This window comes from Plecotus auritus (assembly GCF_963455305.1).
Source record: "Plecotus auritus genome assembly, chromosome: 8".
Classification (NCBI taxonomy): domain Eukaryota; kingdom Metazoa; phylum Chordata; class Mammalia; order Chiroptera; family Vespertilionidae; genus Plecotus; species Plecotus auritus.
In genome coordinates, this window is record NC_137782.1 from 82,558,566 (window position 1) to 82,585,287 (window position 26,722).

Here is a 26,722-nt window from a genome sequence, read left to right on the forward strand (position 1 = left end):
GGTGACATGCAGGCAACTCAGTCACCCACTCCCTGCCCCTCCAGAGCACCCCCATGTTCTGTGCCTGCTGTCCCCTGTAGTCTGGATGTGGGACCCTGCCCTCGATGCCTAGATTCCACATTTGGAGGGTACCCACCAACTCCACCATTTGGTGCACAGAACCATCTCGAAGAGGAATAGACTAGTCCATTTTGATAGACAGGAAGGTTCTGGAATATCTTTTAGGTGACCAAAAGCACTGCTGGGCATTTCCTTTTGAAAGATTGTATTTAAACACATTCCCAGTCTCCTAGCCTCGCTTTACTTATACTTCTTTCCTCTTAAGTTTTCAATTTCTTTGGCCAGCTGGAAGGTTGAAAAGGGAAATCCTTTTATTTTAATTATATTCTAGCCATCTAAAAAGCCCATAAACCCTCCTAGATTTGTTGCGTATATTTATTTCCCCCTGTGCATTCATATATGATTGTGCTTGGAATGTGATTTTTGAATTTTCAAACAGAAATCTGATGACCCATTATGGTTTGCCTATGGATATATGTCACCTGCCACTGGTCAGAAAATCTTTTGCATGTAAAAGAGAAAAAGATCAGAGTAGCTTATAATATGCCCACATCGCCCCCCAGCTCTTCCGAAAAGGCAGGAAGTGATCACGTTCAAGAATGACTAGCTTGCTTTTTGAATGAACAGATTATTAATTGCTGTAATATACCTTCAGTTCTAGAAAAGTACTTTATTACTGACGTATGAAGCTTATGGCTTCTGCAACTGCTTAATGTTCAGCTAGACACAAATTCTGGCTGGTGGTTGGCTAATCGCTGCCTGAGGGGGAGAGAGCCTCGTCTCTTTAAATATACACCGAGGCTGAGGCTGCGTTTGCTTGCAGGCCAGTGACCATGCTGCTGTTTTGTTTACAGGTCATTGGACTTTATGAAATTTGTTTTCAGCCTTTTTCCTGTAAGTACATGCTGAATTTTGAGTAACGTAATTGGCTTTGTAAGCTAGAAAAGTGAAATGCCATATTCTTGTCCAAACATTTAAAATGCTTGGAATGTAGAGATTTCAGCTGCTTCTGTGTTCTGATAATAAGGTTAACTGATATAACATGAACTCTTAAAAATAGAAAATATTGTCATTTTTTGATAATTTTTCTGTCATGCTGTTTTAATAGTTTTTCTTTCAGTGCCCAATTTCTTTTAGAGATAGTATGACCAATGTTTTGTTTTGTTTTTTAAATAATCAAATCATTAATAGAATGCTGGTAAGTACATGCAAATGTCAGAAATTACACCGAAGTGATTAGACTATTGTATTACTTTATAGCATACATTAGCTCAAGGAATTCTGACACCATTGAGGGGAGCCGCTCTTCTGTGGCTAGGAAAGTGGGTACTTGTGGTTGATTTCCAGCTTGGTCCTGCCTGACTTGGTGCCTGGCGTGTAGGAGGGGCTCCCCTAGGCACACATTCAAGTGCAAACAAGATGCTACACCTCAGGGTGTACTGCCTCTTTCTCCGCTTTTGTTTCATCAAGGGATTGAGGTTCTAACCAACATTTTACCACTTTATTGGAGAAAGAAAGTGGGGAAGGGAGATAACTGAGGGACACATGGGTTTTTATAAAGACTTTTTCCATGTTGGCTTGTAAGTTAAGAAAAGTTAACAACTCTACTTCCGCAGTTGGCCAATTACAAGCAAAGTATCTACTGCTTCATTTTTTCCTTGATATTCTTTATAGTGAAGCAAAAAACAAATACAGTTGGACTATGTTGCCTGAAAGCTTTGTGATCATAGATTGTATATCCTCATTTTGTTAATATAATGAAGCCTTGCAATAATGTTCTCCATCATATTTTTTTAATTTTAAGGCATTTCAAAGCTTATAAAGCAATGTAGATTATCCTAAAATAGGATTTACAAAGTTGGTTTACTTCGGAGATGCCCCAAAGTAATTTTTTTCTTTGTTTTTATTGAGTTTTAAAGAGAGAGAAAGGGAGAGGGAGGGAGAGATAGAAACATTAGTGGTGAAGAGAATCATCAATTGATCAGCTGCCTCCTGCACGACTCCTACTGGGGATCCAGCCCACAACCTAGGCATGTGCCCTGACTGGGAATCGAACTGGTGACCTCTTGGTTCATGAGTCAGTGCTCAACCACTGAGCCACACCAGCCAGGTGCCCCAAAGTAATGTCACTAAACTTAATTCATTCCTATTTTGAAGTCCAGGTAAAGGCAGATGTTTTAGTATTACAAAAGCAATGATGGATTTAAAAAGGTAAAAGAAATATTTACTTTTTGTCCCTTTGAGATCTTGCCTCCTCCTGAACTCTGTGAAGGTATTACTTATGCTAATCCAAAACCCAGAAGGAGCTGTGTTATTTTGCTAGAAAAAAGGAAGATTAGGTCAAACAATGGTTCACTCCTTTGGGTTGCACAAATGTCCCCAGGGTTTTGGATTAGCATAAGTAATACCTTCACAGAGTTCAGGAGGAGGCAAGATCTCAAAGGGACAAATTAGCTCTGGGAAGAGCAGGCTATGCCTACCGGCACCTGGCCAAGGGTTAAATGGATATGCAGGGGTCGGGGACAGCAAATTCGAGCTGCATAAGTAGTCATTCTAAATGTTCCAGCAGACACATTAAAAAATATAAAAAGATACAGGTGAACTCAGCTTTAACAATATATTTTTTTTAACTCCATATGTCCAAAATTTAATCATTTCAACATGTAATCAGTATGAAAAATTATGAGTGAGATACTTTACACTCTTTTTCTCAGTTTTGAAATTCAATGTATATTTTACCCTTATAACCTATTCAATACAAGTAGTAATTTTTCATCAGAAATACTTGATCTGCATTTGGATTTTATAAAATTTACAGTTGAATAAGTAGATTCGGATTACCAAGTTGTTGTAAACATACATAAAATGTTTCTAATAACTGAAATCAGTATCAGTTTTTAAATTAAAATTAAATTCAATTAAAAATTCAGTTCCCGAGTCTCAGTAGCCACATTCAAAATGCTCAGTGGTCAGATGTGGCTACTGGCTACCATGTTGGACAGTGCGGATCTAGAAGGTGAGTGGCAGCTGTCAGGAGATGTGGACCCTTCTGTGTCAGCTAAGCAAGCCCACTGCCCAGGTTAAACATGTCCTTAGATCTGTTCACCCAAATGGGATCATGTCACAACATACACAGACATCTCTTTATGTATAATCACAGGATTTTAGAAAAGAAAAGTCCTCTCACAGAGGAGGGGACCAGGCTGGTACAATACCACTTAGTAAGCCCCGGGCCTTTTGCTGTGACACCACACTCACTCGTTCACTCCTGGCAGCAAATGAAACTGAAAGGGCAAATGTCCTAAAAATCTGCTTCCACAAAGGAGCCATGCCGAATGGGTTCCATTGTTCATAATATTCATTTGTCCAGGTTTCAGTCTGGCGCTGGCAGTTGCTTATCCCGCTGAGTTTTATATGATTACTTTCCAAATTATAGGAAAGTTTAATTTGCATACCCTCTCCTTTACACATTTTGCTCCTATTTTCTTTATTGTTTTACAGCAGGAATTTTGTTCAGTGTTGTGATAAATGATTTTTGATTGTCTTTCCTTGTGTACTGCTCCCATCATGTTAGGACAAGAACTTCTGCCTCATTTCTCTGCCGCATCTCACCCCTGAGTTTGTCCTCATCCAGAACTTTGTGAAGGTAGTCCCCTTCAACAACTGCACCCTGGAGCAGGACCTCTACGTCTTCCACCGGGCGGGATTGCTCAAGTAAGGGCATGCACCTTTGGCCAAAAGAATATCCATTAAGTTAAAAAAAGGGAATGGAATAAGGAGCTCCCTACCATTTCAATTTAATCATTTATTTTTAAATTGTCTTATTGGCGGCAGAGGGCTTGATCAAGTGATTTTAACTAATACATTTTGGGACAGAGTCATACCAAGAAGTTACATGTCCAGTCAGATATTAAAAAATAGGTAACCCTACAATAATCAAAATGATGCCATGTTGGTAGATTCTATGGATAGAACAATGTAACATGAGAAACATAGGCCCCAATATAGTAAGAATTTAATTCTTAATTAGACAAATATAGCACTAATCAGAATGTAAATTAACATGAAATTTCAAAGGGAAATTTTGCCAGAATACTAAAGTAGTTCATATCCTTTTACTCTTTAATTCCACTCCCAGAAATATGTCCTAAGAAACTTGTTGCTGAGATGCAAACAAAAATTTATATATGAAGATGAAAGAATATTGGAAATACTTTTATCCAATAGTAAGAGACTGCTTAAATACATTATGGTACCTATATAAAGGAATCTAAAACTATGTTTGTGATTCGTTTAAAGAATATTTAATGATGAAAATGCTCATAATGTAATATTAGCCAATAAAACATACCAATATATAAAACAGCACTTAAATATGACCTAAATTTTCAAAGAAAGAGAAAACATATCAATTAAATGGACTAAAAGAAGATGTGCAGATGTAATGGATGCTGTGGTGCTCACCCAGGCCCATCTCGTGTGGAGGGTGCCATGAGCTCACCCTAATAAATCCCCAGTATGCAGATCTCTATGTGAGGCTGCCACCCAGGGAACCTGCCCTGTAACACGAGAGATGGTCAGTGGTTGCCTCTGGGTGATATTATGAGCCTTATACATGATTTTTAATGTTCTTCTTCATGTTGCCTAAATTTTGGAATTTTTCTACACCAGACTTGAATATTGGCTAGGATTCTTCTGCTGACAAGTGGTAAAAACCCATCAAATTGGCTTCTCTAACTAGAGAATTTATTGGTGCCCAGAGCACAGTAAGAATTCAAGGGCAATGCTGGTTAATCAGAAAACTGACCCTGTTTGATTTGTCTCTTCCATCTTGACCCTTTCTCAGACTGGTGCTTCCTCAGCGGTTGCAGGATGGGGAGGTGGCTTTAGACCTTTAATCACACCAAGTCCAACAGGAAAAGAGTGGTGGTAGGAGCCCTAATACAAAGGCCTATTTGCATCTTATTGGCTCAGATTGGTCCTGTGCTGACCTTGAACTCATCACTGGACCAGAGGCTGCTGGTTGGCATCAGCTAGGTCTGTTCCCAAAGCTCAGAGGTTGGGTGGGGAGGAGTGTACTGCCCAACACAAATCTGGGGACATTACTGGAGAAATGGGCAACTGAGCTACTCCCCACAGCTCTGTGTTATTAACAAGTACTCCACTTGCTTTTTATGCACATTAAGGATTGAAAAGCACTGGAGGTGAATATACCATTCTTATGAATATGGATATATCCTTTAGTAGATTGTGAGCCCTAGACCAGTGGTTGGCAAACCGCGGCTCGCGAGCCACATGCGGCTCTTTGGCCCCTTGAGTGTGGCTCTTCCACAAAATACCACGGCCTGGGCGAGTCTATTTTGAAGAAGTGGTGTTAGAAGAAGTTTAAGTTTAAAAAATTTGGCTCTCAAAAGAAATTTCAATCGTTGTACTGTTGATATTTGGCTCTGTTGACTAATGAGTTTGCCAACCACTGCCCTAGACAGTTTTCTCAGTGGTTAGAGCAGCGGCCCACAGACTGAAGGGTTGCAGGTTCGATTCCAGTCAAGGGCATGTACTTCGGTTGCAGGCTCCATCCGGGGCACACATGGGAGGCAACCAATCAGTGTGTCTCACTCACATCAATGTTTCTCTCTGTCTCTCCCTGTCCCTTCCACTTTCTCTAAAAATTCATTGAAAAAATATCCTTCCATGAGGATTAATAAAAAACAAAAAAATACACACACAAAAAATTGTGATTCTATCTCCCCTCCAAATACAGATTTTCTGTAACCATGTAGCCTTTTGTTACCTGTTGAGGTACTAAGGCCCTTCTGTATTGCATAAATAGACCCTTGGGCTAGATTTTATAAGAATGCATATATGAACTATGACAGTCTTACAGATTTTTATCTACTTCTACCAAGTAATGCTTTAATTTTTCTAATCTCTCTCTAGTTTTTGTCTTTTCATACACACCCTCCCTTTAACCTGTGGTTTTCTGAAGTCATTTTTATAAATTTCAAAACTTAGGTTACTAGTGGGAATGCTTTCAGTTGGAAATAAAAGAAAACCCAGTTCACAATGGCTTCAACCACAGGGCATGTATCGACTCAGATAACTGGGAGATAAGCAGGGCTTTAGGGCTTGAATCTTTGGGGTCTTGGTCTCTTTCCTTTTTCCACTCGGCTTTCCCTGGTCTCAGTATAGCCTGGTTTTGGCTTCCATCATCTTGGCAAGAGACTGCTGCCTCCGGGCTGCGGTCTGTGCACCACTGCAGAGAGGGAGAGCTGGCTGAAGGCGCAGGCTTCCTTTCCCAGAGACCTCGGCACACCCCTTCATTCATCCCATACAGACTGTTGACTGTGCAGTGTGTGCCAGCCCCATTCTACGTGCTGGGAAAGTAGACAGAAATCCTCGCTCTCATGGGCCTGTATTCTAGTTAGAGGAGAAAGCCATAAGTAAAGGGGAGAGATAAAATACATAGTGTAAGCGATGTGGGGGAATGCAAAGAGTACAGCAGAGGAGGGGAGAAGAGATGCTGGGATGCGGGGGTGCGAAGGAAAGGCCCCTCGGGGAAAGAGCTGAGGGAGGAAGCCACGTGGGCACAGCCAGGGCACAGGACATCCGCATCTGCTTTTTGATACCATGGTTTTCAAATACATTGTTTTCTTCTTCCATTTTTTGCTTCACTTCTCTTGACATTTGGGATGAATTGTCCTTGGTCTTAAGTTTGCTTACTTTAAATTTCATGACCTCATGTTCTGGTCTCCCACCTATTCTTGTTTTCCTTCCCTGGGGAAATTATATTTGTGCTTGTCACCTGGCCTCTGGCCAATCTGGTGAGGCCGGGACTCATCATTCATTCAACTCTTAGCTGCCTCTACCTCTTCTGTCAACAAAGGCCGCCAGTGCTCCCTCTCATTTCACTTACCACTGCTGGTCTTTGAGGAAAGAACAAATTCTAATACTTGCGTTAACTGTCATTTTAAATTTGTACAAGCTGAAGACTTTTTCGTTGTTTGTTTGTTTGTTTAAATCCTAATCTGAGGATATTTTTCCCATTGCTTTTCAGAGTGTGGAGGGAGGGAGAGAGAAAGAGAAAAAGAGAGAGAAAGAAATATTGATGTGAGAGACATATCAACTGGTTGCCTTCTGCACATGCCCTGACCTAGGGCAGGGAGCAAACCCCAACCCTTGACCAGGAATCTAATCTGCTACCCCTTGGTGTGCAGGCCGATGCTCTAACCATTAAGCACACCGACCAGGGCCTAACTGTTTTAACATTTTTTACTTTATATCATGATTTCTAGGATGTTTTCAAATTTAATATGGGGTTAGAATGTGGTATAAATTCTTCTTCCTTTTTGTCCTGCTTGACCATCTGAACCTTCACGCTGGCTTTTCCTTCTTGTTTATTCATGAATGGAGAGCACTCTGTCCATCTGCCTGCCCTTCCAAACTAGGCTTTTCTGGAATTTGCCATTTTTAATTTTAGGGAATGTGCTTCAAACTTTTTTTTTTATCCAACTAAAATTTATTGTGCTAGAAATAATTTTCTGAATAAATATTTACTGCTACGTTAGATCATACCACCAGTGTTCAGTTTGCTTGGTAAATAAAAATGCCCTCAGGCAACTCGCTTCTAAATGGGCTCTCCCCTCAGTGTGTGTGTTCTGTTTGTTTTTCCGAGGGTGAGTCAGTAATGCCCGCATCACTTTTCCTAGCAGGTCCCCATTATACTATTTCAGGCCTGTGTCATTATTGAGAGTGTTTTCGTGCTTTTAATCAGCCTCCTTGAATAGAGCCTGATAGAAAACTTCATTTTATCGTTATTGTTTTGTTTTGTTGTTTGGTTTAAACTGAAATACTGTGACTGTTGAATTGTTTTGTGATCTATTACACAGATCACTCCTTCGGAATTTGGAAAGACTCAAATTACTGTTTCTTCTTTCCATAATGTTGTTTTGATTTACTGGCATCAAAAAATTGCCCTATCGCCCTGGCCGGTGTGGCTCAGTGGTCGAACATCAGCCCATGCACCAAAAGGTCACAGGTTTGATTCCCAGCCAAGGGCATGTACCTGAGTTGAATGTTTATTCCCTGGCCCCGGTCAAGGCAAGTGTGGAAGGCAACAAATCGATGTGTCTCACATCAATGTTTCTCTCTCTCCTCTCTCTCTCTCTCCCCCTCCCTCCCTTCCACTTTCTCAAAAAAAATCAATGGGAACAATATCCTCAGGTGAGGATTAACAAAACAAACAAACAAAATTGCCCTGTATTCTGAAAGGCTGACTATACATAAACTTCTAGGTGTCTAAAACAATTCATTCATTCCATTTGGGGTTTAAAATGCACTGTTAAGTCTTTTTTTTTCTAATTTTACATAAAATGTTCTATTTTGTTAGGTGTGAAGTCTCAGTATATACTATAAATTCTGCCCTTTGAGGCAGAGTCCATCAAAAATGGTAGAGAAAAAGTCTTGTGAAGTGGGTGAATTTTCAAGACCCAGAAAGCAAGGGCTTCATCATTTCTTCCTGAAGAGGTGGCCTTTCCTGATCCAGCAGGAGTTTGGCCATCAGGTGCATCTGAGGGGGGGGGGGGGGCGCGGAGGAGGGAGAGAGGGAGAGAGGAAGAGAGGGAGAGATGGAGAGAGGGAGAGGGGGAGAGGGAGAGAGAGAGAGAGGAAGAGAGGGAGAGTAGCTAAGGCAGAAGAGACAGCTGGCGTGGGGCTTTGGAATGAGATTGGGATAACTATTAAATAGCCAAATTGTTTCACTTGGTAGATTTAGGATCCAATCTTTTGTCTATTACCTGATTCTGAGAGAGATGTATTAAACTTTATCAGTATGATTATGAGTTAGTCAAATTCTGTAAATTTTTACTTTAATATTCTAATGCTATATTGTTAGATCCCTACAGATTTGATATTGTCACCTCTTCCTCGTGAATTTTTATAAATATGTAATTGGCATTTAGAATATATATTGATAGTCATTTGATGAGTCAAAATGAAAATATACACTCTACATAATTAACTTTTATTGAGATATAATTGACATACAACATTATGCTTTTGCTTTTATTAAATAACTTTTTTTCTCATAGTGCTTTTTGCCTTATGCTCTAGTTTACCTGGCATTTATATTGCTACACTAGCTTATTTGCTAGCTATCACTTGCCATTCCCCTTTCTTTTGCTTTTCAACTTCCTTTGGTATTACACATTGTTAGTAACAGCTTCCTTGTGATAATTCACATACCATACCACTTAAAGTATACAGCTCAGTGGTTTTTAGTACATTCACAAAGCTATGTAACCATTATCTCTACGTGGTCCCAAAATATGTTCATCATCCCAAAGGATACTCCGTATGCATTAAGCATCCATTTTTATTCTTTTCTCCTCCCACCCCCCTGGCAGTGGCTAATTTATTTTGTCTCTATGAATTTGCCTAATCTGAACATTTCATATGAATGGAAGTATACAATATGTGGCCTTTGTATGTGGTTTCTTTCACTTAGCATCTTCAAGGTTCATCCATGGTGTGGCATGAGTCAGTGCTTCATTCCCTTTTATGGCTGAATAATATTCCATTGTATGGATAGACCACGTTCCATTTATCCATTCACAAGTTGATGGACATTTGGTTTCTTTCTGCCTTATGGGCTATTATCCTATATAATAAAAGGCTAATATGCAAATCGACTGAACGGTGGAACGACTGGTCACTATGACGCACACTGACCACCAGGGAGCAGATGCTTAACACAGGAGCTGCCCCCTGGTGGTCAGTGCCACTTCCGTGGCAGCGCTAAGGATGTCCAACTGTCGGCTTAGGCCCGCTCACTGTGTGGGCCTAAGCCATCAGTCGGACATCCCCCAAGGGCTCCCAGACTGCGAGAGGGCACAGGCCGGGCTGAGGGACCCCCTCCCCCTGAGTATACGAATTTTATGCACTGGGCCTCTAGTTATAAATAATGATGCTGTGAACATTCAGGAACAAGGTTTTGTGTGGGCATATGTTTTTAATTATCTTGGGTATTTTCCTGTAGTTTTGTGGTCTTTTTCACATTTACATCTTTAATCCATCTGAACTAGATTTTGGTGTCAGGTGGCCATATCAGAACCAAATTTTTATTTTTCACTTAATAATTGTTCGTAAAATGAAGATGATATTTTTAATCTTCATACAAGTTAATTATAGATGTAGATTTTTTTGCAAATATGCCACATTTCATTTTATTAATGTTAGTTAGAATAGCACTGTCCAATTTAGTAATTATACCTGAATGACTGAGAGCATTCAATGCAATGCCAGCTAAAGAATATGCCGGGCCCATTACAAAATGACAGTGTGGGGCTCTAGCCTAAGAAGGGGAAGTCATCTCCCCTTCCTGTGGGCCCACTGCTCCAGTGTGCATCCCCAACAGCTAACAACCTCTGCACCAAGATTCACAAAGTACCTGGGTGGGGGGTGAGGAAGTGGGCTACGCTGAGTTGCCAGCTGAACACTTGATGGCACTGCCTGCCCGGGTGGGGATGGCCATCACCATGCTCTGACTAGAGGCTCTGGGACATCTGACCCTCTATCCTTCCCATATCTGTGTCCAGGACCCCAATGAGGGTGGAGCAGGGTGGGCCTCCCTGAATGTGGGCCTCCCCCACGAATGCAACCCAGTTTTCTCCTCCAGTAGAGGGCAGCAGCAGTCATGGGGCAGGGTGCGGGAGAGAACCCATCATGGAGTGGTGGTGGGAGTTGGTACCACATGTGAGCCAAGGCTCCAAGCCCCCGGAAATGCTCTATTGTTTTACTCGATTTCACATAAAAACACAAAATCAAAGATAAAATTATTAAGAATTAAGACTCACGCCCTGGCCCATGTTTCTTAGTAGTTAGAGCATCAACTTGGGCACCAAAGGGTTGCATGTTGGATTCCTGGTCAAGGACTCGTACCTGGGTTGGAGGTTCATCCCCAGCCTGGGTTTGGGTACATGCAGGAGGGAACCAATTGATATGTCTTGACATTATGTTCCTCTCTCTCCCTCTCATCCTCTCTCTCTCTCTCTCTCTCTCTCTCTCTCTCTCTCTCTCTCCCCCCTCCCTTTCATGCTCTCTAAAAATCAATGGAAAAAATACCTTTGGGTGAGAAGTAACAAAACAATACAAAACAAAAAAACAACAACAATTAAGACTCATGAAGCCAGCCCAGGTTCAATGTAATTTATTAAAATCTTAACATACTTAAAATTTTTGAAGAAGAATTTGGCTTTATGTATGAATTAAATATGAAATAAAGCATGGTGCCGAACATTTTTAATTATAATAATTTAAAGTGTAACTTTGTGTTGTCTCTGGTTAATGACATTATTAGTTATTTTTACCTTATTCTTTGCACTTTTTTTTCATGTTTTTCCAGGTTTCTTACAATGAAACAGTTACTTTTATAATTAATCAAACCCCAATGTCATATAAAGATATTTTACTCCTATTGTCTTACATAAATATGATGTTATAATTCTGTGTCCATTTGGGGGAGAATATGTATTTGGTACTTTAACCTAAAAAAAGTGTATTTCTCTTTACCTAGGACGATTAAGATAAGATTAGCCACTTTATTGGATACTCCTGGTGTTGAAAATCTCGTCAATAGCCTCAAACTCAGCAGACGCATATTGGAGGATTTAAGGCAATACAATGATGCTCATAGAGACCCTGTAAGTACCTGCTATGGTCAGGTTGGCTTCCTTTTCGTCATGTTATGGGACCATTGTGATTCATGGAGGGTCAACCTGAAATTTCCTTGGACCTCCATGGGAGAATTGTGTGGTGGGAGCAGTGTGGTGTGTTAGCAGATGGCAGCAAGAAGAGAAAGAGAAGGAAACTGAGGTTTAAGGAAGTGAGGCTGTTCATCTCCTCACTGGTGGCCCCAAGGACTGTGGTGGTACATGCATGAACCCATACAGGGGATACAATTGGGTAGAACTTAACACACACACATACACACAGTCATATCAGCATGTGTTTCCGGCTTGTTGTATTATACTAATGTTTTGCAAAATGTTTCCAGTAGGGCATACTGGGCAAAGTGTAAGAGGAATCTCTCTGTATTTGTCTTACAACTGCTTGTGAGTCTACATCTATCTCAATAGACATTTCAGTTAAAAAAAAAACACTCCCCCAAAAACACCCAGAGAAAGTCAGTGTAACTTGAAACAGTAAAAACAGTTAACTTTAGTAAGTCCTAATCCTTGAGTGCATGTATGTTTAGTGTTCTGTGTGTGAAATGAGGAGTGCTCACACAGCTCTTTGGCTGCAGACTGAACCCTACCGGCTGTTTCAAGGAAAAGGCAGTTCTGCAATTGCCTGAGTTGCATGCTGGCCCAGCCGACATTTTCACAGAACACCGTTTGTACTTGAAGGAACAGTTGGCAGACACAATATGGTTATTCATTCTCAGGTAGTTGGCAGACATTGTCTTTAAAAAACAAAAGGTGAGCTTGTCACTCCAAGAAAACAACTGACAACACTTGTCCCCTGTGTTAAAAGTCAAGCTTTCAAGAAAAAATTCTAATTTTGGAAAATCAGTATCTGCCATTGTGACTTTGACAGCTTCCCAATACTTAACAGACTTTTTCTGATAAGCCTGGTGGTGATGATACCAAATGTGACGTTTTGATATTTTGTAATGAAATAGGCCCACATTTGGAAAATCTGAATGAGCTTATTGTGAACCAATATTTTCCTGATAAAAATACATGATGATACAAAATCATGCATAGATATAAAAGAATCATTCAAAATGTAAAGTAGACCAATGGGAGTTAAGGCAGAAGTACACACAAAGTTCATTGATATGCTTTCAGATTCCACATTTAAAGATTTTAATCTTTAAAACACTACCACTTATTGAGTTTGGGTGGAACATCTAAAAAGAATATAATTATCGGCAAAGATTATTTAAATTCTTCTCCCTTTTCCAACTATGTATCTTCGTGAAGATAGATTTTTTTCATGTATTTCAACCAAAATAACATGTTGTAACATATTGAATATGGAAGCAGAAAGGAGACTCCAACTGTCTTCCATTAAGCCAGACGTTAGAGATTTGCAAAAATATGAAACAATGCTACTTCTTGTTCTATAAATATTTTTGTCAAATTAAAAAAATTGTCTCAATAGGTTAAACAAAAATTTTAAAATTCAAAATAGTCTCAGTTTTAATTATTAATATAGAAAACAGTGACATATGCATATAACCAAAGTTCTCTGGGGTCCTCAGGGCATAGGGGTCCTGAGGTCACAATATTCGAGAACCACTGATGTAGAGCTAAAGAAAGATTCTGAGTCAAGGGAGTGCCATTTGAATCGCAGAGTCATTCTTTACTAGCGGGAGAGCTTGGCAAGTTACTCAGCCTCTCAAACCTATTTTCTCCTAGATGAGGTAGATATAATGATAATACTTACAGGGTTGAATGAAGATTAAATGAACACAGGATGGCCATGTAACTTGCTACATGGTCCAAAGGTAAGTGGTGATAGATTGTGGTTCTGACCATTGTGTGATCATGGTTCAAACCTACTATTGACTGTTTTCAGAAACATGGATGGCAATATTTTCTAGGGTCTTAAAAATATATTCATCTTTTCAGGGTGGAACACCACTGCAGGCATTTGTAGCTGATGTGGCAAAACAAGTGGTTGGCATTGCAGTGATCAGAGACGAAATGGTAAATTGCAAAATGGATATTAATTTCCTTGATTGTGCCTCTTTATTTCATGAAGTAGCACACAATACCTCTTTTGAAGTTTCATTTTTACTTATTTAATATGAATGCCTCTTATTCCTTACATCCCACTTGATAGCCTCTTAAATTTTCATTTTTTTAGCTCAAAAGTGTTTAAAATATTACAAAGAGTATATGAACACATTCACATTCTAAAAATTCAAATAATCTTCCACCACCACCAGAAAAGAATCCCACTGCTCTTCCTGAAGGATTACTACTATTGAGAGTTAGGCATTTATCTCTCCCAACATTTTTCCTCACACTTACATGCTGTGTGTGTGCGTGTGTGTGCGTGTGTGTGTGCGCGCGCGTGTGTTTTGTCAAGTGGACATCTGAATTTATGTTTTCCAAGTGCACAGTCAGTTACTCCAAAGTACTTATTACAGGTAGTCCATTCTTGCCCTACTGATTTAAAATGCTGCCTTTACATTATTAAGTTTCCATGTGCCTGCGTCTATTTTTACTCTCTATTCTGTTCCATGGATTTATTTGTTGGTATCTAATGCATTATTTTATGCTTTGCTATCTGGTGGGGAAGTCTTCTCTCATTTGTCTTTTCTCCTAAATTTTAATGGTTTTACTTTGATATTTTCTCTTCCAGATAAACCTTGTAATACTTATTATGAATTTATTTGTACTTATATAGATTTTATAGAACAACTAGAGGCCCTCAGCCCGGCCTGCACCCTCTCGAAATCTGGGACCCCTTGGGTAGGGTCCCTAGGCCTGGCGGGCAATCAGGGCCTATGGGGCTTTCCTTCTCCCGGCTGCAGCAGCCCGGCCTGCACCCTCTCGAAATCTGGGACCCCTTGGGTAGGGTCCCTAGGCCTGGCGGGCAATCAGGGCCTATGGGGCTTTCCTTCTCCCGGCTGCAGCAGCCCGGCCTGCACCCTCTCGAAATCTGGGACCCCTTGGGTAGGGTCCCTAGGCCTGGCGGGCAATCAGGGCCTATGGGGCTTTCCTTCTCCCGGCTGCAGCAGCTAGCCCTGCTTCCGCCGCTGCCACTGCGACTGCTTGCCAACTGTGAGGCGCTGCCCCCCTCCCCTGCCACCAATTGCCTCCCTCTGCGGTGACAGGCATGGGGTGAGATCGCTTGGCTGGCCTGGGCCTCCCTTTTGGGGCGACTGATCGCAGAGCCCCCCCATCAATCACCCCGCAGAGGGTGGCCTGGGCCTCCCTCTGCGGGGTGATCGTGGGGTAATGGCGGTCCCCCCACCCCGCGAACAATCGCATTGCACCTGCCTTGGCTGGCCTGGTGCCAGTGCGTGTCATGGCGTGGTGGTCTGGAAGGTTGTTCTGCTGTTTGGTCGTTCGGTCGATTTGCATATTATGCTTTTATTTTTATAGATTTAGGAAGAATTGACAATTACAATATTGAGGTGCTTCTTGTAGGAACATAGCTTTCTCTATTTTTGTTGTGGTGGTGGTCGAATTCTTTTGGGTTCTTTGGAAAACTTTTTATATATTTTTTTATTGATTTCATAGAGGAAGGGAGAGGGAGAGAGAGATAGAAACACCAATGATGAGAGAGAATCACTGATCGGCTGCCTCCTGCACGACCCCGACTGGGGATCGAGGACACAACCCGGGCATTTGCTCTTGACAGGAATCGAACCTGGACCCTTCAGCCTGCAGGCTGTTGCTCTAACCACTGAGCAAAACTAGCTAGGGCCTTCAGAAAACTTTTGTGGCTTTGTTCATATAGGCTGTGTGTGCCGGATACTCTGTTTACCTTTGCAGGTTCACTCCCTGCTTTTCTCTGGCTCGTTCTGTCCCAAGAAGCCTAACCTGATGAGTAGCATCATGGGTGCTTTGTCCTTTGGCTCCCAGTTAGGTTTGACCAATGGGGAACCCTGAGGAGAGGAAGGGAGGAAAGTGAGATCGGGCTGCCTCCAGCTGGTCTCTCCGCTGAATTCCTTCATCTTTTCAAGGCAGCCTCTTCTCCATGACTCTTACTGGATTCCAGCAACCAGTACCTCTCATGAGGGTGGTAATAGCTTGCAGTTGCTGCTACATCATCGCTACTGGTTTCTCTGCATCCTGCCCTCTCCTGATAAATGGTCCCTTTGTTAAACTCCAGTTATGCTCATTTGAACATCCATCTGTTTCCTGCTGAGGCCCTCTCCAATACAGTCCTGGACATTTATGATTTATTTCTACATGTTTTACATTTTTCTGGATATTATGGCTAGACACATTGTTTTCAATGTACTTTCAAAATGTTTATTTTGATATGTGGGAAAACTACTAATTTTTGTATTCTTGTATCCAACCAGCTTTTTGAAGGCTCTTATTAGCTTTGAGAGCTTTTCCACTGATTCTTTTCTGACCCATCATACTACCATAATTCTACTGGTCAGAGCAGTCCCAGGACAGGCTCAGATTCCAGGGATGGAGACATGGACTCCAACTCACGATGTGACAGCTTCTCTCTGTAGATAGCATGAGGGACAGGAGATACCGTCATGGCCAACTTGGAAACTCAGAATCTGCCACGCCTTCTTTTAAAAATGTTTATACCTTATTTTTCCCCCCAGTTTTATTGTATGTTTAGAATAGCATCGCATAGTAGTGTTTATAATGGGTACTTTTATGGTTTTTCTTATTTTAGTAGGAATGATTCTGCATTTCCCCCCATTTAGTAAAATATTTGCTTTGGTTACTGGGAGATGTTGTTTATCAAGTCAAGGCAGCTCTCTCCCATTTCTAGTTTACTAAAAGTTTTTATTATGAGTGAATGTTGAATTTTATCAAATGTGTTTTTGGCATTTATTGAGATGTTCATATGGCTTTATTCCTTTAATGTAGTCAAACTCTCCTTATCCTTAGATTCATTTCTCTTTTGATTCAATATGTCTTTGAGTAATTCTTTTAGAGAGGGTGGTAGGCAGTGTCTCTGAGTACATACATATACAAGAAGTTTTTATTTTGTTCTCACACTTGAATATTTATTTGCTTATGTATAGAATTCTTTTGTTGTTAATCCTCACCCAAGGATATTTTTTTCCATTGAATTTTAGAGAGCCTGGGAGAGAGGGAGGGGGAGAGAGAGAGAGAGAAACATCAATGTGAGAGAGACACATTGATTATTTGCCTCCCGCGCAAGCCCCAAGCAGGGCTGTGGATTGAACCTGAAAACACGGTATGTGCCTTGACGAGGAATTGAACCTGCGACCCTTGGTTCGATTGGAGTGTGGGCCAACACTCTAACCATTGAGCAACACCAGCCAGGATGTGTATAGAATTCTTATACGAATTATTTCTCATCAGAATGTTGATGTTTTTACTCTCATTGTCTTTCAGTGTCCAAGGTCACTGATAAAATATAATCTGATATAAATAAATGTATACTTGTTTGTTTTCTCTCTCTCTTTGGTATGTCTTCTTCTATGTTTTTTTCTTTTTATACCTGAATTTGTGAAATTTTACCAAGAAGTGTCTTATGCCTCTTTTGAACTTGGGAACATCTTTCTTCTATGATTTCATTAACTGTTTCTTCCATTTCATTTTCTCTATTATCCTCTTCTTGGGTTCCTTTTTAGATGGATATTGGACTTTTTGAATTGATCCTTTACTATCTTTTAACTTTCTTCTTATATTTGTTAATCTCTTGTACATTTTTCTAGATTTCTTTAATTTGGCTCTGGATCCCTAATTCAGTCTTCAGTCATGTCTCTTCTATTATCCAGGCCCCCTATTGGAATTTTAATTTCAGGGTTCATATATTTAACTTCCAAGTCTCTTTCTTGTTTCTTTTTAGTAGCCGCTTTGTTTGTTGTTACATTCAAGATCCTTTTTGGTATCTCTGAGGACACTGAGTAGCTTTTTTTTTTTTTAATTCTCTTCTTTCTGTTCCCTAAATAACCTCTGTTTTCTCTGGAGTGTAAGTTGTATGTTTCCCTATTCTGGTCTTTTGCATTTGTCAGTTTTCCTCCAAAGTCTGTTCATGTCATGAATGACAGATCAGATTACCAGTATGGCTGTCTGGCATGGGTATGCTTGACAGTTGTCTCCATTGCCTCTCTCCAGTCACTGGAGGCCTGCCCACCCCCTGTCTCATTGGGAGGGGGCATCAGTCATCTGGCTTCCTCTTGTGGTGCTTGGCGGTGGTACTGGTGGCAGCAGGCAAGGACCAAGGTAGGAAGGGTTCACCTAGTGGTAGAGAACTTTGGTATGTTTCCTTCTAAGGTGAAACTGCCTTACTCTTTTGTCCCTTCATCACTCCCCCTCATTATTTTAGAAATAATTTTTTGTTTAAGTTTAAGGGATTTGGGATGGGGAGAAAATTAGACGCACATGGCCCATCTGCTGTTTTGAGCTAATAACCTCTATTGGTTCTTTATTTTTACTGATTTCTGAGTCCTACACTTATTACTCATTTTATTTTATAATGAGCGATGCCTCCTTGGTAATTAAGTAAAACATGTTAAGTGTAAAGGCAGGTATGGGGTCAATGCAGACAGAAAGGTCAGACATTGCCAGAATTGCCCTTGGATACCACCAGTGGCCTGGTTACCCCAAACCCCGTTTCGTGTGTGTGCGTGTATGTGTGTATGTGCATGTGCGTGTGTGTGTGTGTGTGTGTGTGTGTGTGTGTGTGTGTGCTACAAAGACAAGAAACCTTGAGGAGCTTAGACACAACCCTCACAGTTTTCCCGGATTTTCTAGCATCAGCCTTGCCAATCACAGCTTAAAGTTCCTTGCGTTTTTCAATTCTTCTTTTTTAAAAAGAATTTTTTTATTGATTTCAGAGAGGAAGAGAGAGGGAGAGAGAGACAGAAACATCAATGATGAAAGAGAATCATTGTTCGGCTACCGCCTGCACACCCCACACTGGGGATCAAGCCTGCAACCGGGCATGTGCCCTGACCGAGAATTGAACCGTGACCTCCTAGTTCATAGGTCGATGCTCAACCACTGAGCCATGCCAGCCTGGCCAATTCCTCTTCTTGAAAGTATGCTTTTAGGACATTATTACTGTGAAAAGTAAGACGAAATATAAGTAGGTACTTTTCAATCTGCATGTGGTTTGATTTTTCCTGCATATCAAGTGTGTGCACTGCTGTCATGAGAGAGTCACGTGCCCTGGTTTTTGCCGGGCCCAGAAGAAGTAGGAGCTGTGTGTGCAGTATTTCCTTGCACAAGTAAACACTCACCAGTCCTTTAAATTACCTTCCACAGTGTGAAAAGGTATACAGGCCCTGGCCAGTGGCTCAGTTGGTTGGAGTGTCATCCTGTACACTGAAAGTTGGCAGGTTCAATTCCTGGTCAAAGCACATGCCCAGGTTGCAGGTTTGATCCCTGGTCAGGGCACGTGCTGGAGGCAATTGATCAATGTTTCTCTCTTACATCGATGTTTCTCTTTTTCTCTCCCTTCCTCTATCTCTAAAAATCAATTTAAAAAATTTAAAAAAATTATACAGTCATGTGCCACACAACAACATCCATGACAGACCGCATATAGGACGGTGGTTCCATAAGGGTATAATGGAGCTGACAAATTCCTGTCACCATCATAGCTGTCCTAATGTCATAGCCTAATGCAGTACTCACTCACGTTTTTGTGGTGATGCTGGTGTAAACAAATCCACCAGTCATACCAGTAAAGGTATAGCACATGCAGTTACATACAGTACATAACACTTGGTGATGGTAATAAACAACTATGTTACTGGTTTACATATTTGCTGTACTTTTAATTGTTACTTTAAAATGTATTCTTTCTATTATAAAAAATAAAATCTGGCCCTAGCCAGTTTGGCTCAGTGGATAGAACGTTGGCCTGCAGACTGTTGTTTCCCGCCAAGGGCACATACCTCAGTTGCAGGCCGGATATCCTGGTCCGGATGCATGCATTCAATGTGTCTCTCTCACATTGATTTTTTTCTCTATCTCTCCTCCTCTCTTTCACTCTCTCTAAAAATCAGTGGAAAAATATCCTCAGGGGAGGATTAACAAAAATAAAATAAAGTCTGCTGTAAAACAGTATGCTATCTTAAACATCTCGGGTTTACTGAGTCTCTTGATGGCATCATTTTCTCTTGTGCTTGATTTAATCTTGTGTTGTTTTGTACAGTGACATGCTGTACAGGTTCGTGACCTAGGAGCAACAGGCTGTATCATATAGCCTATGTAGGAAGAGGTGGTATCATCTACGTTTTGTGTACCTGCACTTTATGATGTTAGCATGACAAGACCACCTAATGACGCCTTTCTCAGAGTGTATCCCAGTTGTTAAGCAGCACATGACGGTATCACAGAGAGATAAAAAGTTTAAGGAATGCCTATGGATGAGATCCAACCTCACAGTTTTATCATAAGCCCACCCAGCCACATGTGCCAATCAAAGTGTGTGACTTGTGGGGTGACTCATTTCCACATTAATAAGTGACGGGATCAGTAATAAGTCCAGAGGATGCTGGTGGGGGTTGTCCTGCTTCTGACATCTGCACATGCGTGGTCGGTCATGCTGACCAGCTCATGCCCCCTTTGCCCATCCACAGTGAAGAGCTGCCGTCCCGCTACCTGGTCACTAGCAGGGACGCAAGGCTCTCTGTGAGGAACAAATCCAAAGCTATGCAGCCTCAGAGACAAGCCATCAGGACAATGGCTTTTGTGAAACAGAATTTTTAATTCTTAAAAATTAACAAGGAGGATGAAGTAGTAAATCACAGGAGAAAAACATATTTCTTACTATGGTACCTAAACTACTTATTAAAATGTATGTATCACAAAATGCATGCTGTTTAACACATTCTTACATGTCCTTTCCTCGCCCCTTTTCAGGATATAGAGTACATCCGATCCCATTACAACATTGAAGACTTCATCTACTTCAATCACCACCAGCGTGAAGAGCACGCACACCTGTTTCACTTCGCCATCAACCCCATTTTCCGGCACTACACCAAGTTCTTCCTGAAGGAGATCTTCCGCTTAGGACACAAGTCCTGTCTCTACTACCCCATCTACCCGGCTTCCAGGGAGGGCAAGGTGAGAAACGCTGTCATTCACGTTTCCCACGGGTCAGCACTCACAGTGCCCTTTGTGCTGTGTGCCATCTTTTATTCCTGCCTCGCTCGGTGGACTTGGGTTATAGCGTGGCTCTGAATTTCAGTGGCCAGATTGAGTTTGGCCCTTCCACGACAGTGAAGGTTCAGGGTTTGAATTTCTGAAACAATCACAACCAATATAATTAGTAGAACAATTTCTTGGCTTTTCCATCTTGACAAGACAGACACTGAAAACGATGCAACAGTGCTCCGAGGGACATGAAAGTCAAACCATTTCTTATGATGCGTTAGGGAAAAGCCAAAATGATCCTATCATGTTCTTCAAGCAAAGAGCATTTGAGTGATGAACCCATGGGAAAAGGCAGCTCAATCCTGTGAGACTGATATGTGGTCACAGCATTCAAATAAGCACTGTAATCACCACATGAAAGGAATGGGTAAAAAGTGGAGATGGATAATGCTGACTTAACCTGTCCCAGAAAGTGCCCATAGAACTCTGCACACTACTTTTTACACTTATGTAGCTGATGCTTTTCTAATGAACACATATCTGCTGTGTAGACAGTATGTCCGTGTGCGTGCACAGAGAGCAAGCTCTTCATCTTGCGCTCATTTATCCTGCTTTAGTCTTCATAGCACTTTTCACTAGCTAATATGTTATCTTTTTCCATGAAGGCAGAGATGTTTGTTCAAAGTGCCTAGTTGAGTCTCACATACAGGGTGGGGCAACAGTCGGCTTACAGTTGTTTGTATGGAAGATCATATAATAAAAAATAATACAAGAATAAACTGTATTTCACGTACTCACAACTGTAAACCTACTTCTGTCCCACCCTGTATATGCGTGCACGTGCATACACAAACACGCACTCACGAACACACTCACTACAGTGTCCTGGTTGCTCCTCAGGGAAGGGCCTCTTCAAGCTGGATTTCCCAGGTGTTGTTTCCTGCATGCTGTTCCTCCATCACTGGCAGTCCTGGTCCTCAGCTTGAGATTCCACTACCAGACTACGTAGAAATTGTCCCAGGTCCCATTCATGACTGAAAACTTTCTCATGCTCTGCCTAGAAGCTTTGATGTTGTTATATTTCTACAAGTGAGCTAAGTATTTTTTAAATGATCTTATTCATTAAACTTAAAAACACTCTAAAGCGTATTCGTACAGTCACATAACAAAAGCCTTTTAGAGAAGTACAAAGGGAATGGGAAAGAAAGAAGGAAAAACGTGGAAAAGAGTTTTATTGGGATACAGAACATGTTTTAGTGATGATTTTTTTATTTTTTTGTCACAATGCAGCACTACATCAGTGGGAAAGCCCTAGATTTGAACTTAATGAGATGGGCAGGTAACAGTTTTGCTGGAAAATCCTGGTCCTGCACAATTTCTTTTTAGTTTGCCATCGGCCAGTTGCCAATTTGGCAACCTTCGGGTTGTCATATTAAACTCTTAGTTTTTATTCATCGTGTTGCATGCTGGTGCCAAGCTGGTAGAAAGTTCTTTTGCATGCATAATACAAACAGCATCTTAGGCATTCTATTGAACGCTCATATATTTATGTAGATTCAGAATATGCTATGGACTGTTTCATATGGGACGCAGAAAAATTTGGGAACAGATTTCCTCAGTCTGCACTTCTGGGCGACTCACACATATACATTTAAACAAGCATAAGAAGCAGTACCAAATAATTTAGGTCAGGATTTTCAGATTCTGCTGTAAATAAGTCCCCAGGCGACAGTAGTGAGAATGAGCTCCGGGCTCACGTTATGAAGATGGTTTCCTTCACACCATCCTCCCTGGACATGGACTGAGAGCTCTTCCGGGCGGAAAAGCGGAGCTCTGGCTGGGAGCTCCTGGGTCTGTGTTCAGTGGGTAAACCCTTCCTTGGAGAAGGGTTTTATAAATCCCTTCTAGAAGCTCTTAGAAATGCCTGGGGGCATTTTAGAATAGCAAGTAAGTCACAGGTAAACCAGCTTATTTATTAAACTACACCTACAGTTTAGTTTTATTTTCTTTATTTTCCAGATGAAGTACAATAAATACATCTTTTAAAATGCTGTTTTCAAAAGGACTTGTAAGCATGCATATTAGCATAACCAATGGACACAGACTCTGGGGCAGTGAGGGCTTGCCCGGGGTAGGAATGGCTGGGGGGGGGAGGGGGGTGTCAATCAGGGAAAAAGGACACATATGTAAAACTTCAGACAATAAAAAAAAATGTTGGTTTCACAGTTTAAACTCTTGAGATTTAAATGCTTGAAACGCCGAATTAATTTCACCAAAATCCCTAAGAAGTCATAAATGTGAAAGGAAGAAATGTTCAGTTTCCTCTGCCAAGTTTTAAAAATTGAGTAAAATTTATATTAAAGCATTCTCCTGAAACATGATTTATCATAGTTCATTTCAGTAAGCATAAATTTGAGTCATAATTTAGTATTAATTTAAATCAAAATAACATAATCTAATTCCCCCACCTACCCCCCCACTCCTCAGTTTCATCATTTTATTTCAAAACACTGATTTTATCACTGAGGCCCAGTGAAGTGGAGGATTTTCACATCTGCGTTCGGTTGCCCTCAGATGACATTTTTCTCTCTGTGCCTCCTCACAGCAGCTCGTGCCACACACGCAAAGGTTAACAGGACGCAGATAACACAGCTTAATGGGGTCAAATGAAGCTGATTCATGTTCGCTGTGGAGAAGAATATCCTCCTGGGGAAAATACTTGTACTGAAAATCCCATAAACCAAACCACTTGTTTATCTGTCATTCCCACAGAGAGAGTAATATAATTACTCTCGTAATTATCTTCATTAGTGTCAGGCATTATCCGCAATTCATTCCTCTGCTCGGAGAGCGTGTTTGTTTATTTGCTGGGTTTTTCCCCCTCCGGTTTGGCGGCGTGCGGGGCTCTGTGTTTGTGAAGCCACGCGCAGGCATCTGTGCTGCGAGGCTCTGACATTTCCTCCCCTAAGTGGAGATTGCTGTCTTGCAGTTCCAGAGCTCCTACGCCCACTCCCTGACGTCCGCCCTTCATTACTTGGTTCCCGTGCGACCACGACGACAGATTGTCTATCCTCTGGAAAAGCTCGGCATCAACGCTCCATCAAAGGAGGTCTCCAAGGAACCGGTGGGTAGCTGGCGGCAGCAGGCAGGAGGCGCCGTGCCAGCTCGGGCGGGCGTGGCAGATGGGGTGGCAGCACCGTCTTCTCGGGAGCAGGCTGCTTCTTAATTACAGGCAGCCTGGCGCTCGTGCCCTCCCAGGGGTGCCCTGCAGAGGCTCCCCTGCAGTCCTTCCCTCAGCTGGTCATTTCGCAGTAAGCCTAAGAAAGGAGCCTCCCCCTCCCTTCACCCCAAGGTCCCTCACATGCTCTGCTGTGTCTCAGGACAGGTGGCCTGGAGCCAGCCTCCCAGCTTAGTTCTGTTTTCTTTCCCCTTGCTGAAAAGCAGAGCCCCCTTTCCATCATGTGTTACTTTCAAGGCAAAAGTGGCCATTCACAATTCGGACAAGGCTCACAGAGAAAATTGAGCGGGCTGCACCTACTATAAGATGTTTGGGTCTGAGTCCTAAGCTGGGTTTGTGAGCTCTGCTGGGAGCCAGGATGATTGACAGGAACGAATTAGCTGCTCTGGGGTGGCTCGGAGGCTTGACCTTGGAATGAACAGTCCCAGAACAAGAAAAGGCACAGAAATAAAATCCAATTCGCTTTAAACGGAAGAGTGGGCATGTATATGTACACACAGCCATGCACATGGTGTTGTCAAGCTGACTTACTTACATGTAGGCTTGTAGTGTTTGAAGAATACACTTCCACTTAACTAAGTTTTAAAAAATCCCTCAGTGGGCTGACAGTTGTCCATGTGAGAGAGAGAAAAGGAAAGTGGAGAGTTTAAACTCTCCAAACATTGAGCCAAGAAGTTGCTCATCAGAGCTGGGTGTGCTAATATAAACAGCTCGCGACAACCCAGCGCTGCAGGAGCGCGCCCCTGCACTGCCCCCACTTTACTGTGGATGCCTGGCGGGGTCCCCAGCCAAGACCGATCCCAGAGGCAGCGGCCCACTGTGACCCAGGCTGCTTTCAGTCCGACATCTACATGTATATTTGTAAAAGGTAAATTTATATTTTCTGACAAGTTCTAAATTTATATTGGAGTAGAGACTAAACACAAATAGCAATTCTTCCCCCTACCAACTCTGTACTGTAGGAAATGTAAAGCGTACACAAGTAGGGGGCCGCATATAAAGCGGGGCTTCTGTCTGCGCTGAGGGGCGTTGTCTTTACTGCACAACCCCCCATAGACTGATAGCTTTGTAGAAAGTGAGTTCCTTGGAAAATGAGATTTAGAAACAGACAAAAATTCAAGCTTACTTATTTTATTGCTAGATTTAACAGACATAGAATTGCTCTGTCCAATTGCTCTGAAAGCTTCTAGATGCTTCTCTCAGCCTCTGCACTTACATCTTCATAGACCAGTGATCGTTGGTGATGGGCACCTGTCTCAGACCACATATTGAATGGCACTGAAACTGCCAGGTACTCAGCAACCCGCTTAACAATTTTCAACTCTAGGCCGATTTTGGATCTTCTACACCCCCACCCACTTCCCCGTCCCCCCTGATCATTTTGACGCAATCTCCAGACACATCATTCCATCCAGGATCCAAGGCATGTCTCAGGTAGCAGGGCCACAGCCTGGAAGCTCATGCTCTGTCCACGCTGGAGATAAGGGTGCCACGCCCATCCGGAGGACCTTTGGGAGCACCACCGGGTGACCTATTTGTGGTGGAGGTGCTGGGAAACAAGTCTTTTGGAATGAGAGCTAAGACCACATGTTTGGTGCAAAGAGAGCTTTGGGGTCAGGGAGGGTGGCTTCATTTGTACCTGTCACTGAAACAGAGCATCTGTCAGTCATGAAGGGGCTGCAGGTAAGAGTACCTGCAAGCAGCTGCTGTGTCAGATCAGGTGAGGATGAGAGACGCTACCCTTCTGCAGCCACTGCTGAGACAGACACCTTCAGGTATGGATAGAACATGTGACTGTGCCAGAACAGTCCGCTGATGACAGGAGTGGCAGGGCTGGGCCGGAGGGCAGGGTATGGAGCTGTTGCCTGAATAGCAAGAGCACTGTTGTTCTGAGCACCAGGCGCCTCTTCTCCTCCCCATGCCCCATCTCCCAGAGTCTGACAGTCTGACAACGTTGAGGTAAGCTGGAGTTTCCGGTGGGAGATGGCCAGAGAACACATTGTGTTTCATTCAAAACAATCCTATCATTACTTCCCCAGTGGAATGAATGAAATCATTGCTCACATTTAACAACCTTTTCTGTGGTCATGTAAGTGTTCTGTGTCCCCCCGGAGCCCCGGCTTATTTCAGGACAGAGCAGAGGACAGGTTGTTGAAATCCCTGGTCCAGAAAGGCCACCACTTACCTGTGGTCGAGCTTGATGCTCGTTACCTGTTACGTTGTGCTGTGTTGTTCATTGTATTGGTGAAGTCTGGCTTTTTAAAGAAGCACTGTTACTGCTACTTGTTGTATTCATTCTTCAGAAAGTTTTAGTAAAGATTTAGATTTAGTAAAAATTTCAGAAATCTTGAAAGTTTGATCAGAGGATTATCAAGAGCATAATCTACATGTGATGGGGCGTGGATGTTCAAAAGTTAAAATACTACGTTATATTATTTAAAAGTTTTCTTTTTAACATTTTAGGTAGATTTAATGTTTTAGGCTGATTATCGGAGAAGAAATGAGCCAAGTGAAAATTTTTAGAAGGACTTTCTATACAGTCCTGAGTGCACTGATTTTTTTTTTTTTCTTTTTCTTTAGCAGAGCAAATAGTATTGCAGCCTTGAACTAAGTGAGCTTAAGCACTTTCATT

General features: G+C 41.9%; 1 protein-coding gene across 1 annotated transcript in view; it reads left to right on the forward strand.

Moving 5' to 3' along the window:
- The window catches only part of CFAP61 (cilia and flagella associated protein 61), a 248,954-nt gene that overhangs the window by 63,026 nt on the left and 159,206 nt on the right, over nt 1–26,722 (forward strand). The window contains exons 12-17 of the mRNA XM_080683048.1: nt 915–954; nt 3,635–3,774; nt 11,630–11,756; nt 13,692–13,769; nt 20,616–20,822; nt 23,842–23,976. Of these exons, the coding sequence (XP_080539174.1) occupies nt 915–954; nt 3,635–3,774; nt 11,630–11,756; nt 13,692–13,769; nt 20,616–20,822; nt 23,842–23,976 (727 nt within the window). The remainder of the gene's footprint in view (nt 1–914; nt 955–3,634; nt 3,775–11,629; nt 11,757–13,691; nt 13,770–20,615; nt 20,823–23,841; nt 23,977–26,722) is intronic.